Raw genomic sequence first — 16,144 nt, 5'->3', positions numbered from 1 at the left:
GAATAATAGCTGTTTTTATACATTTTGTACCTTTTTTACTCTTCTGTCATAGTACACATTGTGTATATTTTTAGGTCATAAAATGTGAAAATATGAAAATGTCTATAAATCCAACTTTATTCCAGCATGGCAGGAACAGTGCACTTTTCTTGCCATATCTCATTTTGTGCGTATAATCTGAAACATTAATTGAACAGACATTACAAATTGACAATGAGTAAACAGACCAACACCAAACTTGTAAGCTCTTATAACATTTACTGCACGAGCATTGTGACAATAGACTGAATCCAGAAATCAGATCTTACAGCAATAAACTGTAACGCTCAGTCAAGCAGTACAAATGTGATGCTTTTTGTCATTTTTAAATAGCTGCATGCAAGGACTGTGTGCGTATACCAGATGTAAATGTTCCAAGATTACATGATAACGTGAAGTTTTGATTAGCCTGCCAGCAAGTTTAATGAATAAATGAACAGGAGCACAATATTATATTTAACTTTATCATTCAGCAGACTTTAGCAACAGTGCCTGAAATTAACTTTGTAACTCTTTTGCAAAGAGATTTTAAATGGTCAAAATAAATATACATTTTTGATTATTTTTTAAAATGTGTAATTTTTAATTTGCCGTTTGCTCACTCACACAATGGAAAGAGGTTTGTAATTCATACATGAAGTACAACACAACTCAATATGTTACAGTTGTTCATATTACTGACATTGTTACTGTCTTGAGTTATATTTTAAATCGGCAGAGGACGGCTTTTTGCAGCTGTTAATTTCAGACCCATTGCCATTCTGCTGGACATGCACCGGTAGGTTGAGTGTTGCTGGATGGCTTGTATTGATGATACACTTCAGATCTAGCCTCCTTTATCTTTAAAGAAGCTGTAATAGAACAGCAGAGCAGAGCCCTACCTGAATAAAACTGGCCAGTACAAGCAAAGTCTTCTCCAACACTAACATTAGCCCCTGCTGCTCTCTGCACAAACCACAGTTCTGTCCAACTAGTGTGCAATATGCACGCTTGACTCAGGGTAAAGGTTTCACAATGCAACCTCTGACTTTAAGTTGCTCACAGCATTTGTTCTTGTCCATCAGACAGTAAAGACACTACAGTAAGCTCAAGCTGAGTGACATGAGGCTGTAGTGACAAAATAAACCAAGTGGACCTTGTGAATCATTTGTAAATGGGAGTCTAGTGTGGAAGGTGATGTGAACCCTCATACACACACTGCTCAAATCTGTAGTGCTGCCCTGTTGTTCCCGATGGGTTTAAGAGCATAAGGTGGTATGTACACACTGTGATTGAAACAAAATACACAGAAGAAATCAGCCACAAAAAGGACCTGAACATGTAAAATAAATTAGATGTCAAACAGTACTTTTCTGTAGGACTTGATAGAAGTCATAGCAGTCTTGTTGAAAACATGTATTGAATTTCATGAAATGTCACCAGAAAATATAATGACCACATGTCAGGATACTGGATATCTCATATTTGTAGAATTGGTAGTGATACATTTAATAACTGGACATGTTGCTGTGGCTTTGAATAAAATCTACAGGGGAACGTAGCTTAAATTGAGTTCATATTGAACATAAACAGATGCTAATCTACCATGTGTAAGAAGAGAAAATGGATGCAAGTTGCCCAATCATTACTGTAACTAAACTGAACAGAATTTAATACAAAGACCAAGCCTGAATTGATCAACATGAATTACAATTACACAACTGTGAATCACTGTAATATTGTCAAAATGATATATTTATAAGAATTTACATATAACACCTTGAATTTTTTACAATCAGCCAGGATGAGATTGCTCCCGCCCCGGCGTCTAGATCATTCCTCCCAAGCCTCCAAGTCCTCCAAGTCCACAGTCATTCATTTGCTCCATAGCAGGGCGATAGCTTTGCAGATGCCCACGTCGTTGTAGTTGAAGTAGCAAAGACCAGCGAAGGTGACCGTGGACAGAACGAAGAGGCCTGCGTTGGCAAGCTTGATCTTTGCGTCCCCGTGAACGTAGTCTGTTAACACCTGCCCGATACCCCTACCACACAAAAAATACAAAAACAGAAAAGGTCAATGTGACTGAAAACAAAATCTGTTTCTATCTCTCCACTAACAAACCAGTGCAGAGTTAAGGCCTCAGCATGATGAAAAGGTACAAGTTTATACATGTCATTCCAACCAGGTAAAAGAGTTTATACCTTTCCTTTAAAGGCATTCACAATGTCGCACTTGATTGTATTTTTACACACGTAAACTCTGCCTCACCTTCACACCTTCACATCCTTTGTCGGTTTGTGTTTTTGGAAACAAAAGTTAGATGCAGCTAACAGTTTGTGTAACCCCAACTTAGACAATCTGACAAGCTATGAACACCTACTGAGGCCTTAAAGGAATACTACCGTTTATCACAGCTTGTGTTTTGTTTTTGTTGCCCCAGCCATCTGTTTTATTGGTTGTGATAAACATTATATTATTGTATAAACTGGCCAAATCCAGGTGTGCAAAGCTTGTAGTTACCAAAGGGGACTCAAAGCTATAATTGCTGCCAAAGGGGCTTCTACAAAGTACTGGATTAAGGGTCTGAATATGTTTTTGATTTTGAATAAATTTGCAAAAATGTCTAAAACCACATTTTCACTTTGTCATTATGGGTTATTGAGTGTAGACTGATGGACAAAAACAGCAATTTTATCCATTTAAATTGAAGTCTACAACAGAATAAACACTGTAAAACAGGAAGGGGTCTGAATACTTTCTGAATCCACTGTATTATTTTACTGTTCTCCAAGTCATCCGCGGATCCGCCCTGTTGGTCCCATTGTTTGCAATGCCACCGTGTTCAAGAGCACAGCAATTACTCTGGTGAGTACAATGTCACCATACCCAACAGAACAGATGGCTGGAGCATTGAAAATAAATACAAGTTGTAATAAGTTTTCCTTTAATAAACTGATCAAAGCATTGATTTTTGCCACCTCTACCACCCAATTTCAAAAAGCTTAGTGTCTTATTAAAGCCATGTTCATCAGGTTGGTCCAGTTACAACATTCCTTAGTGCTAGAAAATCCTATTAGGTGCATACACACGTAGAGAGAGAGAGAGAGAGAGAGAGCGCTTTAGGCCGTGGTGACTCCACCGCCGCCAAATGACATCAGAGCATTTGTCTAGCTGGTTTTGGTTGGAGAGGACGTAGTCCGACCCTTAGAGATACCCACCTGCCCCAAAACCATTGCTTAAGAGGACTTATCACCACTCATGACTGGGATTTGTGGCCTACACCTGCCATAGTGTTCAGTCTGCACTCTAACTGATGGGAAAGCACATTACTGTGACGCTAAGCTAAATCCACCTTCTCAAGTCTGCAAACAGAGCTGGAACTAACCGAGGCTCAACTGATAGCTGCTGACAATTGTGGCTAGAAGGCCGAATTTCCCCCCCACAAAACCCCTGTGGCACAAAGTTTGCCTTTTGTCCCGTAAGGGTCAGTGGACAAGCTAAGTCTTTGTGCTGGGTAGAGACGTTTGGGAAACAAGTTTGCGAAGGGTTCAAAGGACTTTCATTAATACTCCCCAAATCTGTTAAACCACAACCTGCTGGTTGGAGACCACAACAGTTGGGATGATACTGTATTTGACCTGGATGCTGACAAGTCAAATTAATGCCCCATTTGCACTGAACTACAACTCCCTGTGGACCTCATGTGATGTCGGATTTTACCTCCCACATCTGTTTTCCCAGCTCACATTTACTGACCAAACTAAAAGGATTATTTCCAAATACAAATGAAACTGTATATTCCGGCTGCAGTTTGTGGTGTTGTTGTGTTGTACTGCATACTGAGAGTATGCTGCCTACCACCTGAAAAAGATGTTTCTAGCCCTCTAGGTTTGTGGGCAAATGTTCATGTCAGTACCAAGTAAGTAGGAAGGAAGTAAAACTATGTCATTTAAAAGCTGTGGCTTAGAAATAAAGGGTATGTGAGCGATTAATTTCCTGTATGGCAGAAAAAGCCAGCGTATAGCTAGTGTGTGCTACTCTAGCTTTCCGGCACCGTGTTCTGAACAAAGTGTCAGGTTAGTGTTTGCTCTTCTTACCAGTGTCCATGCAGGGTCAGGGCAGCAGCCAGGGAGTAGTCTATGGCAGGACCAGGGTTAAAATAGGCTACGGGCCCCATGGCCAGCAGCAGGATGCTCAGCACTCGCTCTGCTGTCCAGTGCAGAGAGGCCGCTTTGGAGCCAGAGCCCGCTGTAGAGCAAGAGAAACAAGAGATACAGATGTAACTACAGTTATATGAATTGTGGTTGAATGCCAGATACAGTGTGTATTACATGCAGGAAATATATACAATAAAAAAAGATTGAAAGAAAACCTGATGTTTGATCTGACTTTTAATACTTGATGCTACATGATGTTTGATAAACCTGTGCCAACATGATACCAGAGTTTCTGTACTGATTATCGGAGCAAACCATTATTAGATGAATAAGAGCGGGGATTATAAACCTTTTAACCCTTTTCTCAAATAACTAAATATTTCAGACTCTTCAATGAATAATATTTTGTCTAAAGACAGAAAAATGTGTTTTAAATGAGAAAATATCTGATCAAATAATAATAATAAATCTTACACACACATTTCAGTCGGTACTCAAAAAGTATTAAGGTCACATAAAACTGGTTCTGTGTCCTCAGATTACCAAATGTCTGGATGCCAGAGTCAATACCACACCCTATGTGTTTTTTAACAATACCAAAGTTATATTTTAGTACCTTGTTGCTTCTACAAAAAACTTTAACAAAAACAAGTCAAAGATGTATAAACTAAAACTTATGATTTCCATCAGGAAATATAAAGAATCAGTAAACAGGACAGAATCTGAGTGAGATGGGTCAACTTTTGGTACTTTACAGATACATTCAGCTTTCCAGAGAAGGCCTCCGCCCTTAAACTGCTCTGTGAATGACCCATTAACCTGAATAGTGGGTCACAGTGGGTTAAACCTTCTAGCATTCAGCAGACCCTACATGAACCCGGTGTCAAAATACTGCCACCATTCTAGCATTTCGCCTGCTAAATTTGGACCACAAAACATCAGACGTAACCTGCCAAAGCTGTGAACCACCTGCTCTCATATCAAAGTGGAAAAACAAACTCAACTATGACGCTTTAAAGCAACAAGTGAAATGTTCAAGCTTTCAGACTAATTTGTTTAATTATTGTACCACAGTCAACTGTTTCTGTAGTCAATATGTAACAGATTAATGTAGACACAGCTTATGAATTTCATTCAATTATTCCTGGTTGTTATTTTTGTTTATTGGTTCTACATCTCTTACCTTTGGGTTATTTTGTGGTTTGTGTGTGTGTGTGTTCAGCAGAACTATGTAGGTGTTTGTGGTTTGTGTGTGTGTGTGTGTGTGTGTGTGTGTGTGTGTGTGTGTTCAGCAGAGCTATGTAGGTGTTTGTGGTTTGTGTGCACAATTGGGTCAAAACTTTTTCCATCTAACAGAAGGAAAATCTACGTCAACTAAATCCTTCCTGATAAACTTTTTTTTTGAAAGCATTAGATGTGATGATGATCTCATGGTTGCATCTTGTTCGATGTCATATCAGCTCATTTCTGTGTAAATCCTGACAATATCTGAGATCACTAACCACAGCTTTTAATTAAATTACATTTGGAAACACTGGAGTGCTGAGTTTGTTGCCAAGTTAGCTCAAGAACCCTGCTGTATTGACAATCCTTCTATGTTAATTGTATCAATTTTATTCTTTCTGTCAGGGGAGCCAAGCACACACACACACACACACACACACACACACACACACACACACACACACACACACACACACACACACACACACACACACACAGCTGATGTGTTTGTTACATTTGTATATATTCTACCAGGTATGAAGATGCTTTTCTGTGCCTTTGAATTCATTTACTGTGTAATGTTAACAGGCTGTACCAGTCTATCCATATGAGCTGAGTCTAGCTGATGTGGTCGCTATGGTAACACTGTAGTGCTGCATGTTATATAGTTTATAAAGTAAACAGACTTCAGTGTGAATCAATATTATGATTTTCTATGTGTATAATTGTTACAGTAATGACATACGGATGTTTTGGTTACTATTCTGTACTATGTGTTTTAAGTATAATTGTATCCTGATCATTTATATGACAGTATCAATATTGTAATATCATGTTGCTATCTGTAGTCATGGTTACTAGGTTTTGTGATTTATGCTGCTATAGTCTATGAAATTGGACTTCACTGTATCCAATAACTGTCAGATATTCTGTAACTTGACAAAAAAAAAAAAAAAAAACTTTTTCCAACTGACAAAAAGAAGAGCCTTGCAGGACACACACACACACACACACACACATACACACACACCCAGCTGATGTTTTTGTTACATTATATTACATCCATCACTAAAGACCTGGGACCCAGCGCCACCTCCTGCCTCTTAATTGGAAACGTCAAGAACACAATGCAGATCACCACAAGTGTAACCCAGCCGGCTACAAATAGTTGAATTGAAAGGGTCGTGTGTTGATCTTTATTTGAGTTTGCTTCTCTGTGTTTTTCTCTTGACTGTGAGGGTTTGTGCTGTGAATATGTCATTCTTACAAACTGAAGGATACGTAGCGATCAGTAAAAAAAAAAAAAAATCACCATAACAGTAAAAACTAATCAAGAAAGTTACAAAAATGTTCCTGTTAGACACAACTCAGACTCCCACGTGTTCACTACTATTAATATTGGTTTGTGTTCTGTGACTGAAGTACAATATGTTGGACTTTGACCCTTTCAACAGATCACTATCACTTGAATTACATTATGCACAGTGCTACCAGACTTGGACTGAGAATTTATTTGTTTAACAGGATCTCATTTACAGCATTTTGTTGTCATAATGGAGTTCAGTTATGTTAAAAGTGTAGCTTGTAATGTTTACTTGTTGATGAAAGTGGGTCACCTCTGTGGTAATTTCTGAGGCTGCGGTTTTGTCACACTGCTGGTTTGCAAAATATGCAAGATTTTCCTGTTTACTCTCTGTATGTACTGCATGTATGAACAACTTCCACTTGTCACACTGACCGTTCAGGGCCTGCGACACATGAATCCTCGCTGTCAGCAGGTGCGGCTGCTCCTGGTATTTGTGTGGTACAGCCAGCGGCCTGGCCAACAAAGTGCTTTGGTAGAACAGAGCTGATGAGAAAAGACAGAAAAAAATAAAATCATGCACTCTTTAAAAGCATGTCATTATAACACAAGTCACACATCTGTGAGACAACATAACATTAAGATAAAGAAAAAGGTGTTAACAAATACTTATGATGCAGTTATGAACAGTGTTTGTAACTACATTAAAAACAAACACACACGTAACGTTTCAAATTGTAACTCGTGGATTTTCATTTTTTACCACTGTCAGAAAGCACACAAAAACAAAACAGATGTATGGATACAACTGTAAAAAAAAAAGGAATAATGCTGTTTTGTGGTTAAATTAACAACTGTCATTTCCCTTCTTTTATTGTACAGTTGGGTGTTTAAATCCTAATAAAAGGTAACGTCTGCACACTTACTCCAAGCCACAAAAGTTTAATGATGACAACGTTTCGATCCTACATGGATCTTTGTCAGGTCAGAATGTTTTAAAAATGGAAAACATGCCCATATTTATACAATAAAGTACATACAAAAAAAGCAGTAATTCAAAAGCCATACTTCAAAAAACAATACAACAAAAACAAACATCACAAATATCAAACATATAAATATTATATCAGGTTCATCATCCGATATATCAGAATCTACATCACCTGCGTTCAAAAGTATATTGCAATACTTAACAAAAAGAGAAGAAACCTTAAATTCTTGTACTGAAATTGAGTCTCTACACTTTTCTATAAAAAGTGAACTAGATCAAACAACAATAAGGAAAATGAAATACCTACTGAAGTTACAAAATTGAACCTTTTTTCTCGAATGTGTGTTTCAGGGTCTAGAAATAAAAAATATATAAAGAGAGGGAGCCATACAACCACCACTACTTCAGAGAAAGTGTCTGATATTCTCTTGTTTCAGACCTCTAGGTGTGAGAGTCTGAGGAGTCAAAGTATAAAATCTTTCTCTTTGGATTAAGAATGTATTTAAATCGCCTCCTCTTCTCGGGGTTCTAACGTGCTCGATGCCGTTTAAATCCTGCAATAAATTCAACAATCCCTTCATTTAATGTGACTTTACAGTTATATATGGTAAAAAAAAGAACGCAACTGGTTTCACACAGTTAATTTCACAGCCAGAAACGGTCGGAGGAAGGTGGTGACCTAACTTGAACCTTTACTGTCGAAGAATCAATGCTTTTTAATTTGTCTGATTTACGCCGAATTAAAAACGGAGTTATGACGATTCAGAAATGTCTGTAGTCAAGTTTTAACTGGTAAGTAAATTTGCCAACATGTGTGTGAACATTTAACTGACTAACTTTTAAATGAAGTTTGGCGTACAGAGCTGCGTCTCTCGAGCAATAACGTCACGGTGGGGCAGTCTGATGTCATCATGGTAACATATATCACTTTGAGCCCCTCTGAGCGGGTTAAATTAAATGTGTTAGCAACTATTTGACGTTAAGCAGAGCTGATAACAAGAAACAATAAAAACGACAGGCTCAAATGAAGTGGATAACTTGACAGCAGCAGCAGCCTCTGAGTGACGTGACTTATTCGTATTTAGAGCTAAAAATATTTGACCTCGCCTTAGCCAAACTGTCCTGCCCTCAAACTGTTTCCTTAAAGTAAGTACACATATATTCAAAAAACGCCAGAAAGTTTGAGATAAGACAGAAGTACTCACGTTTAACTCCTCTGCGACACACAGAACTCAACCGGACGATAGCCGCCATGATGATCACACAACCAAGGTCACCACAGTTACCCGGATGTAGTCGCTGAGTCGACAGCGTCACAAAGATATCGGATGTTTGAGAAGATAGAGCAAACACATAAACATAAACATATACCATCCACAGATTACAACCACCCACAGAGACTTTGAAAACATGGCTAATAACTTCCATGTCTGCTGGGCGAAATATAGCAAATGTGCAAACACAGAGGCAAGATTTGTGAGCTGTTGTGACGTCCAAAGGAAAGCAATCACCATGAAGACTGTCAATCACCTGTACATCTGCACTGTGCTGACCTCCGCACATAGATATACTTACTGTACATACACAATGAACAAATATCTCTAAATACATCGTTTAGAAGAAAAGAATGTTGCAGTGTTTATATAGTTCTCGCTTGTTTGTATTTATATTATTTTAACTAGTCTACATTTTTCTGTTTTAATTTATTTGTACTTATTTGTGTATATATACATATATATATTTCTAACAGCAAAATCATAATTCTTCTGTTTATGAATTTTTTTTTTATTTTTATTTCACACTTGCTTTGGCAATGTAAACGTCTGTTTCCCATGCCAGTAAAGTCCCTTTGAATAGAGTGAACTGAGTTTCTGTGCTAATTTTACTTTTATTTACAGCTGGGAGCCTCACATTCAAATAAAAGTTCAATGAATATGGCATATGAACATCAGTTAGCCACATATTTTGTTATCAATATATTCCTACAATATCTGTGTAATGTAAACAAGTACTTCTTCATTTAATATGGGTATGCTCTCTTGTTTTGCCTTTTTGAAACATGTAATTAAAAGCATCAGAGAGTGGTTGTATAGGTCACTGTCAGAATCTCCTCAGCTGTAACACGGGTCCCTCCTGCCACCGGGTATATATCCAAACTAAATTTTGGACTTGCACTGACAGGCTTTATTGCAGACATAGCCTCTTCTGAATCTCTAATTGCAAGGACTAATAATTACCAAGGAAAGATTTTCTGATGTATATAAAGGAAAATGTAATACCCCATTTATTGATACATGGTGCCCCCTTATTTTTTATTTTTCATTGGTCTCCACAGTTTACTGATCATTTGTTTTTTTACGGTACCTGTAGCTAATTCTGTTTGCCAAGATGTATGTTTTTTTGTTTTCTCCTGCTTGCTCTGTTATTTATTTTTCATTGATTTACTGTAACAACTGTATTTCATTACATTTGTATATATTGAAAAAGTTAATAAAAACTCGAATTACAAAAATATCTGTATAATGTAATTTTTGGTTCCATCATTTAGGTATTGAGATTTATATAAACAGATATAAATAACAGATAACAGACACTGTCGAAATGCCTTTGAGTTAACTCCCATCAAACATGAAATATCTTTGGCAGTGTCACTTGTTGCGTCATCCGTAGGGCGCCGATTTACACAGAGCAAGAAGCGGAACCTCCGCTGTATGTAACGCGTCATATAGTTTGTACATCAGCGGCGTTTCACAAGCCACACCGTCGGTGAACTCGCAGTGAAACCGAAGGTCACCTCGCCCCGGCAGCTTCACTGTGAATACAGAGTTGTTCTATAACTATATAATAACGCAATGGACAATTTTGATAATTTGAGCGCGTCGGAGAAAGCGGAGGCGACGGAGCTGCAGCGTATGATCGCTGTAGAGCAACAGAAAGCGCAGTTCCAGGCGCAGGTTTGTACGCTAACCTCTATCCAGCTCCTCAGCATCCACAGGAGGCCACATGTCGAGAAATGAGCCTTTCTCCTGCGCTGCAAGGCCGCCAAACTCCTCGGGAAGCGCTTACAATTCAAAGTGTTTTTGCTTATTGTTAGAAAGACAATACTGATAGTAGAACATATAGCTTTACGAATGCTATTCTGCTCACAAATCACTACACGGAAGCAAAGAGTGAATCCTGTTGACTCTGACTTATTGCAGAGCAAATTGACAGTTTTTTAACGGAGACGGTCTGTTAGTTGGAGGTAGCTGCTCGCATTAGCACCATAGTAAACAACAACTGTCTGCTGTGAGTTTGACTCTTACTTGCTTCAAGCCTGAATATCTGAACAGATGTTTAATCGTGGTGTTATCAGATGCTTTACAAGATTCTCACTGATGGAATCACACAATTAATGGTGTTTCTCCAACTAGTGTATGGACTACTTTTTAAAATTGTAGTGAGGCCACTACTGAGGTGAAGCAGGGTAGGCATGTTAATGGCCAGAATTAGCCTAAGGCCTAAACAGTGTGGTAGTCTTATAGTCAAGTCAGTTTTATTTTTATAGCCCAATATCACAATCACAAATCCACTTTACAGACTGTGCAGCAACACAACATCCTCTGTCCTTAGACCCTTTGATTCAAATAAGGAAAAACTCCCTAAAAAAACCGTTTAATGGAGAAAAATAGGGAAGAAACCTAGCAGAGGAGGAGCAACAGAGGAGGGATCCCTCTCACAGGACAGACAGATGTGCAATAGATGTTGTGTGTGTACAGAGTAGAACAAGAGAGGCAAAAAGAGGCATGATGTGACATCACTGTTAAAAACAGTAGTGGCATTGGACAGTTTGTCCACCAGAGAGCACTGGCAAACTTTTTTTTTTTTTTTTGGTAAAATGTCAATTTTGGCTTAATAGTAGGAACACTTAATATAATGCACTCCAGTACACCACCACCACCACCCACTATGACCTCAATAATAAACATAAATTATCACCTTTCTAACAATGTCAACAAAAATTGAAAATGTATAAGCTTTGTAAAAGTAGGATTTATGGCAGGGCTGTTGTCTTGGATTGCATTAGATTGCACAGATGTTCCTAATAAAGTGCTCGCTGAGTGTGTGTCAGCTGTTAATCAGCTTTTTATTTTCATTCCAGGTGCACAACTTCACCGACGTCTGCTGGGACAAGTGTGTAGATAGTCCAGGCTCGAAGCTGGACTACCGGACTGAGACGTGCCTGGTGAGCTGTGTGGAGCGATTCATCGACACCACCTTGACCATCACCAACCGCTTCACGCAGATGGTGCAGAAGGGCGCTCATTAACAATGGGCCATGGATGCCAGCAGGACTGCATTATGAGATGAATAAAAACGTTTTATATTCCTAAGATGTTGGTGGAAGATAATGTGAAGAGGACATGATTTTTATGATTTCATGTTTATGATTTAGACTACTTCCGCTTGAATTGGGGGAATCTCCAGGGTCCCAAAATGAGTTCAGAATGGGAAACTCTGTTATGGTTGTAGCTGCAAACGGCAGTGAGAAGTACCTGTTTGAACTGAGAAGTCATGTAATGGGACATCAGTAAAGTGGCACAGTATGCTCATGTTCACCAGTGCAACCTGTCTGTGATCCTTCATACACTAACACAATGTTGGAAGAAGCAGGGAAGTAATCCAGCTATGATGGATGCACTTCTCGCTCACCACTGTTTGCAGAACAGATGTGGGTTCTGCATCAAGTTTGGATTTGTCACATTTTAGGAGAAGTGTCATAGCAGTGGAAAACATCAGGGGGTTGAGAAAGGATATAAAGATGAAGTTATGCGAATGTAGAAAAAGAAAACCACACCGCTGAGAGAATTTGACTAAACTTACAACAACAGGCGACATTGGTCAACAACAGATTGTTTTAATATAAAACGCTATTCACAAAAGTTTAATACAGAAAACACTCATCAAGGCATTACTAAACATTAAAACATTTCCTCTGTACTTGGAAGTCAAATGCAAGTCCAAATCCAAAGTGCTTTCATGCAAGCACTAAAGTTATAAAAAACAACTAAATAAATGTTGTATGCGAGTAGAACAAAGCATAATAATGTTCTACACACACAACACTAGAGGTCAGTATTAAGATATTTATCTTTTCCATCTTAGCTTTCATAAGATAATATATCTTTGGGATTGTTGCTGCATAGTACTGTAGCTTTATGTTAGCAAAGATAAGTTAAAAATTGGAAAAAAGATTCATTTTTTCCTCTTTCCAACCACATGAATCATCTCACAGTTCTTTAGATTTAATTTGTGACACTAGAGGAGTCTAACCTCACTAACGCCAGCTCAACCTGAAACAGTTTTTAGAAAATGAGGGAAATTCATACATTCATTGTAAAACTCACAAAGGAAATCCTCTTTTTCTTCTACTCCTCCTGAAACGTTAACAGAGTTATAATAGATGCATCGGCCCCTTTTTTCCCTCTGACTCCCACTTCATGAAAACACACTGACAATAGTGATAACACATGAAAAGGAAAACTGGAGGGAGTAGGCAGCAACATGCTGGTCCCAGTGCTAGAGGAAGTATTCAATACTGCAGTATAAAAACAAGTCAAAGGCCTGCATTCAGAGTTTCACTTATATTATGTTACTTGTATTATTATTACAGACATATGAACATGTATCAACATTTTTGTATTAATTTTAGAAGCTGTCCTCCAAAGAAAATGCAATTGCCCCCAAACAACATGTTTATGTTCAGGTGACAGAAGAAGTAAAGGAGGAAAACAGATGATGTTATACTACAGTTATGAGGTACTTGTACTTTACTTGAATATTATTTTTTTTTTGCAACTGCATACTTTTACTCCTCTTCTACTAAGAAGGATCCAGTGCCTTTAATTCTAGAGGGAAACATTACTTTCTACTAATCTACTACATTTATTTGACAGCTGGTTACTTTTATTTACTTTTACTTTGATTTTAAACACAAAACATGATCAACAAATTCAATTTGATGCATTATTATAGACAAAACTATCTAGCAGTATATAGCAGCAGCAGTTAAAATGAGCTCCATCTTGAGGATACTTTACAGTAGTTAAATGTGGGTACATTTTGTTGGTAATACTTCTGTACTTTTAGCTATGTCAAAATTGTATTTTTACTGTGTGAAATGAATAGTTTTGCTTCATTAAATGATCTCAGTATTTCTACCACTGCCACTACCAACATTCTCAATTAGAGATTGGAGGCTTATGCCTGATTTTGCTGATGGCCCCCAAATCACACAAAGAAGTAGAAGTAACAGAAGATGGAAATACTCCACTAAAGTACAAGTATCTCAAAATTGTACTTATACTAGTTCCAAATGGGCCTATTGCTTTGCCTCTGGTATTACACAGTTGATATGAGGTGTGAATGAATATATAAACCTACAACATGAAAGAAACTAACATTCTATTATACACAGATGTTAAGTTCTGTAATAGTGAATCTTTTCTCATTTCAAGTATAATGAAGCCTGCATTTCAAAATAAAATACATTATAGAGCTTTTGAAAAAATGTGCATCTTAAAATAAAGTGGATCTATCATGTTGGGCTCTTAGATTGTTTATTTTCTGTGGCTTCAGTTTAGATCAATCGAGTAGGTATATTTGCTCAAAAGATTTGTGCTTATATGAGACCTACTGCTTTTGAACTGCCTGTGGGAAGTAGCCTAAGAGTCTGTCCATTCCTGATTAAAAGCTCTACTTTTCTCTTTTTAGAGCACACCATGAGAAATTACTTTTCTCTCACTTGCTGTACAGCTCTGATCACCGGTTGTGCTCATGCTTATGGTTTTATTATTATGGAGAACAAAAAATCAGAATATTGTTTGGTGAAAACAACTCATGCAGGGACTTGAGAGTTTAATGAACAATCACACTCAACATTTTCAGTAGTTTTTTTGTTATTTGACTGTTACGCACGTCAGTTGGTCATTTCCAGCGAGGTCCTCTGCAATGTCCATATCATCAAATTTTGTCCTGAGTAAGAATATCCACTCAATCTAATCCAAATCCAAATTTATTTTCCAAATTGCACTAAATTTGATATTGCACTTTGTTGGGTCCTAAATAATACACCTGCCAAGTGTGAAGTCAATGAACAGTTCTCAAGAAATGCAAAGGACATACAGACAGACAGAGTCCTTCCTTAATAGTTAGATAAAATACTTGAGTGAATGTACTTTTCACTACTGTGCATTTCTGTGTGTTTGTGTTAAACTGTATTAATTTAAGCAGAAGTACGCCAGACATCAAAAGTTAAACTCATCATATTGAATATTCAGATTTATGTTGGAGGAAACCAGAGCACCTGGAGGAAACCCACACTGATACAGGACTGTTAACCATTGAGCCACTGTGCAGCCCTTACGGATTTCTCACTGCAGACATTTTGATATGTCAGGTGTAGTAATTCACAATAAACACTAAATTAAAGTACTTAGGACACAAGTAAGACCATCTCCACTCATTTCCTGTCATCTTTCTCTACTGTCACTGTAATGAAGGCATACAATAATAAACTATTCCTCTAAAGGCTCACAAATAAACCTCTCCATGGCTATTTTTCAGTGTGGAACCTGCATAAACTACTAATATACTCTCTTAACCAGCCCTACTAATACTAACCATCAGCATTAGAAAATTTATTAAATGCAAAACTAAAAATCTTATTGTTTCCGCAGCGCCAATGTGGTAAAATTTACATATGTGAAACAACCTGTTCTCTTAATGATCATGTAACTAATCCTGCTGCAGGACATTGTGTTTTATTATTGTTTTATAAAGGCATAGAAGTGATGGCCAAAGAGATGGCAATGTCAATTATTTAATCTCAAAAGTTTATTTACAGGAGGCCTGAATGAGTACCTGTCAATTACTATGGTTTTATTGTGGTGTTTAGTTCTTAAATATTCCTGTGCTTAAGTATTAAGTAAATTTTATGTATTTTTATAATGTTTTGCATTGCTGGTTCTTTTTCTTTCTAAGCTTTCGTGTTTTAAGACACTTTCAATGATTATACAGTGCAAGGATATGTCCCCTTAAATGCGTTTATATCCAGTCCATTATTAGGCACATCCCTTATTTCTCTACCAGTTAAAGAATATTATTGGCCTGAAACCACATGATCATACGCATATCAAACCTATGTGAACTCATTTTATTTTAAAATGTTCCTTGTAATGTGTTCTATGTTGACAATGATGAGGAAGCCAAATTGCATTGGTCTCACAGTAAAGTTGTTCTTTATACTACATGTTTAGTATAAAGAACAACTTTTGAGTTTTGAGTTCCACAAAACTGACACCTTAGAGAAAGTTTTTTATTCAAATATTTTATTTTCTCATTCATTGTAATAGTAAAATTAACTGAACTGAATTATAAAACAATTTAAATGAAAAAAAAAAAAAAAAACTG

General features: G+C 37.4%; 2 protein-coding genes across 3 annotated transcripts; one reads left to right on the top strand and one right to left on the bottom strand.

Annotated features, from left to right (window-relative positions):
* Positions 1–95: 95 nt before the first annotated feature.
* On the bottom strand, positions 96–10,697 carry LOC121898398 (succinate dehydrogenase [ubiquinone] cytochrome b small subunit B, mitochondrial-like). 2 transcript variants are annotated; one of them, XM_042413426.1, is made up of 5 exons: positions 10,662–10,697; positions 8,899–8,992; positions 7,138–7,248; positions 4,116–4,266; positions 96–2,059 (listed from the first exon to the last, which is right to left on the bottom strand). In XM_042413426.1, the coding sequence occupies exons 1-5, from the start codon at positions 10,680–10,682 to the stop codon at positions 1,894–1,896; spliced, it is 543 nt and encodes a 180-aa protein (XP_042269360.1). In that variant the 5' UTR covers positions 10,683–10,697; the 3' UTR covers positions 96–1,893. The 2 variants fall into 2 exon arrangements, with proteins under 2 accessions (XP_042269360.1, XP_042269359.1); XM_042413425.1 differs by lacking the exon at positions 10,662–10,697 and adding an exon at positions 9,224–9,271.
* timm8b (translocase of inner mitochondrial membrane 8 homolog B (yeast)) lies at positions 10,380–12,291 on the top strand. The gene is made up of 2 exons (XM_042413435.1): positions 10,380–10,647; positions 11,835–12,291. The coding sequence occupies exons 1-2, from the start codon at positions 10,546–10,548 to the stop codon at positions 12,000–12,002; spliced, it is 270 nt and encodes an 89-aa protein (XP_042269369.1). The 5' UTR covers positions 10,380–10,545; the 3' UTR covers positions 12,003–12,291.
* Positions 12,292–16,144: the final 3,853 nt, after the last annotated feature.

Source organism: Thunnus maccoyii, chromosome 6, assembly GCF_910596095.1.
Source record: "Thunnus maccoyii chromosome 6, fThuMac1.1, whole genome shotgun sequence".
NCBI classification, from domain to species: Eukaryota; Metazoa; Chordata; class Actinopteri; order Scombriformes; family Scombridae; genus Thunnus; species Thunnus maccoyii.
This window is presented reverse-complemented; position numbering and strand designations above follow the sequence as displayed.

Bases quoted from the DNA above. Each gene is read 5' to 3' on its own strand.
- LOC121898398 (XM_042413425.1), bottom strand. From the start codon at position 9,256: ATGTGCGGAGGTCAGCACAGTGCAGATGTACAG. The intron at 7,249-8,898 runs GTGAGTACTTCT...TTTTCTCATCAG, and splicing joins GTGTCGCAGAGGAGTTAAAC to CTCTGTTCTACCAAAGCACT. The intron at 4,267-7,137 runs GTCAGTGTGACA...CTTGCTCTACAG, and splicing joins TGTGTCGCAGGCCCTGAACG to CGGGCTCTGGCTCCAAAGCG.
- timm8b (XM_042413435.1), top strand. From the start codon at position 10,546: ATGGACAATTTTGATAATTTGAGCGCGTCGGAGAAAGCGGAGGCGACG. The intron at 10,648-11,834 runs GTTTGTACGCTA...TTTTCATTCCAG, and splicing joins AAGCGCAGTTCCAGGCGCAG to GTGCACAACTTCACCGACGT.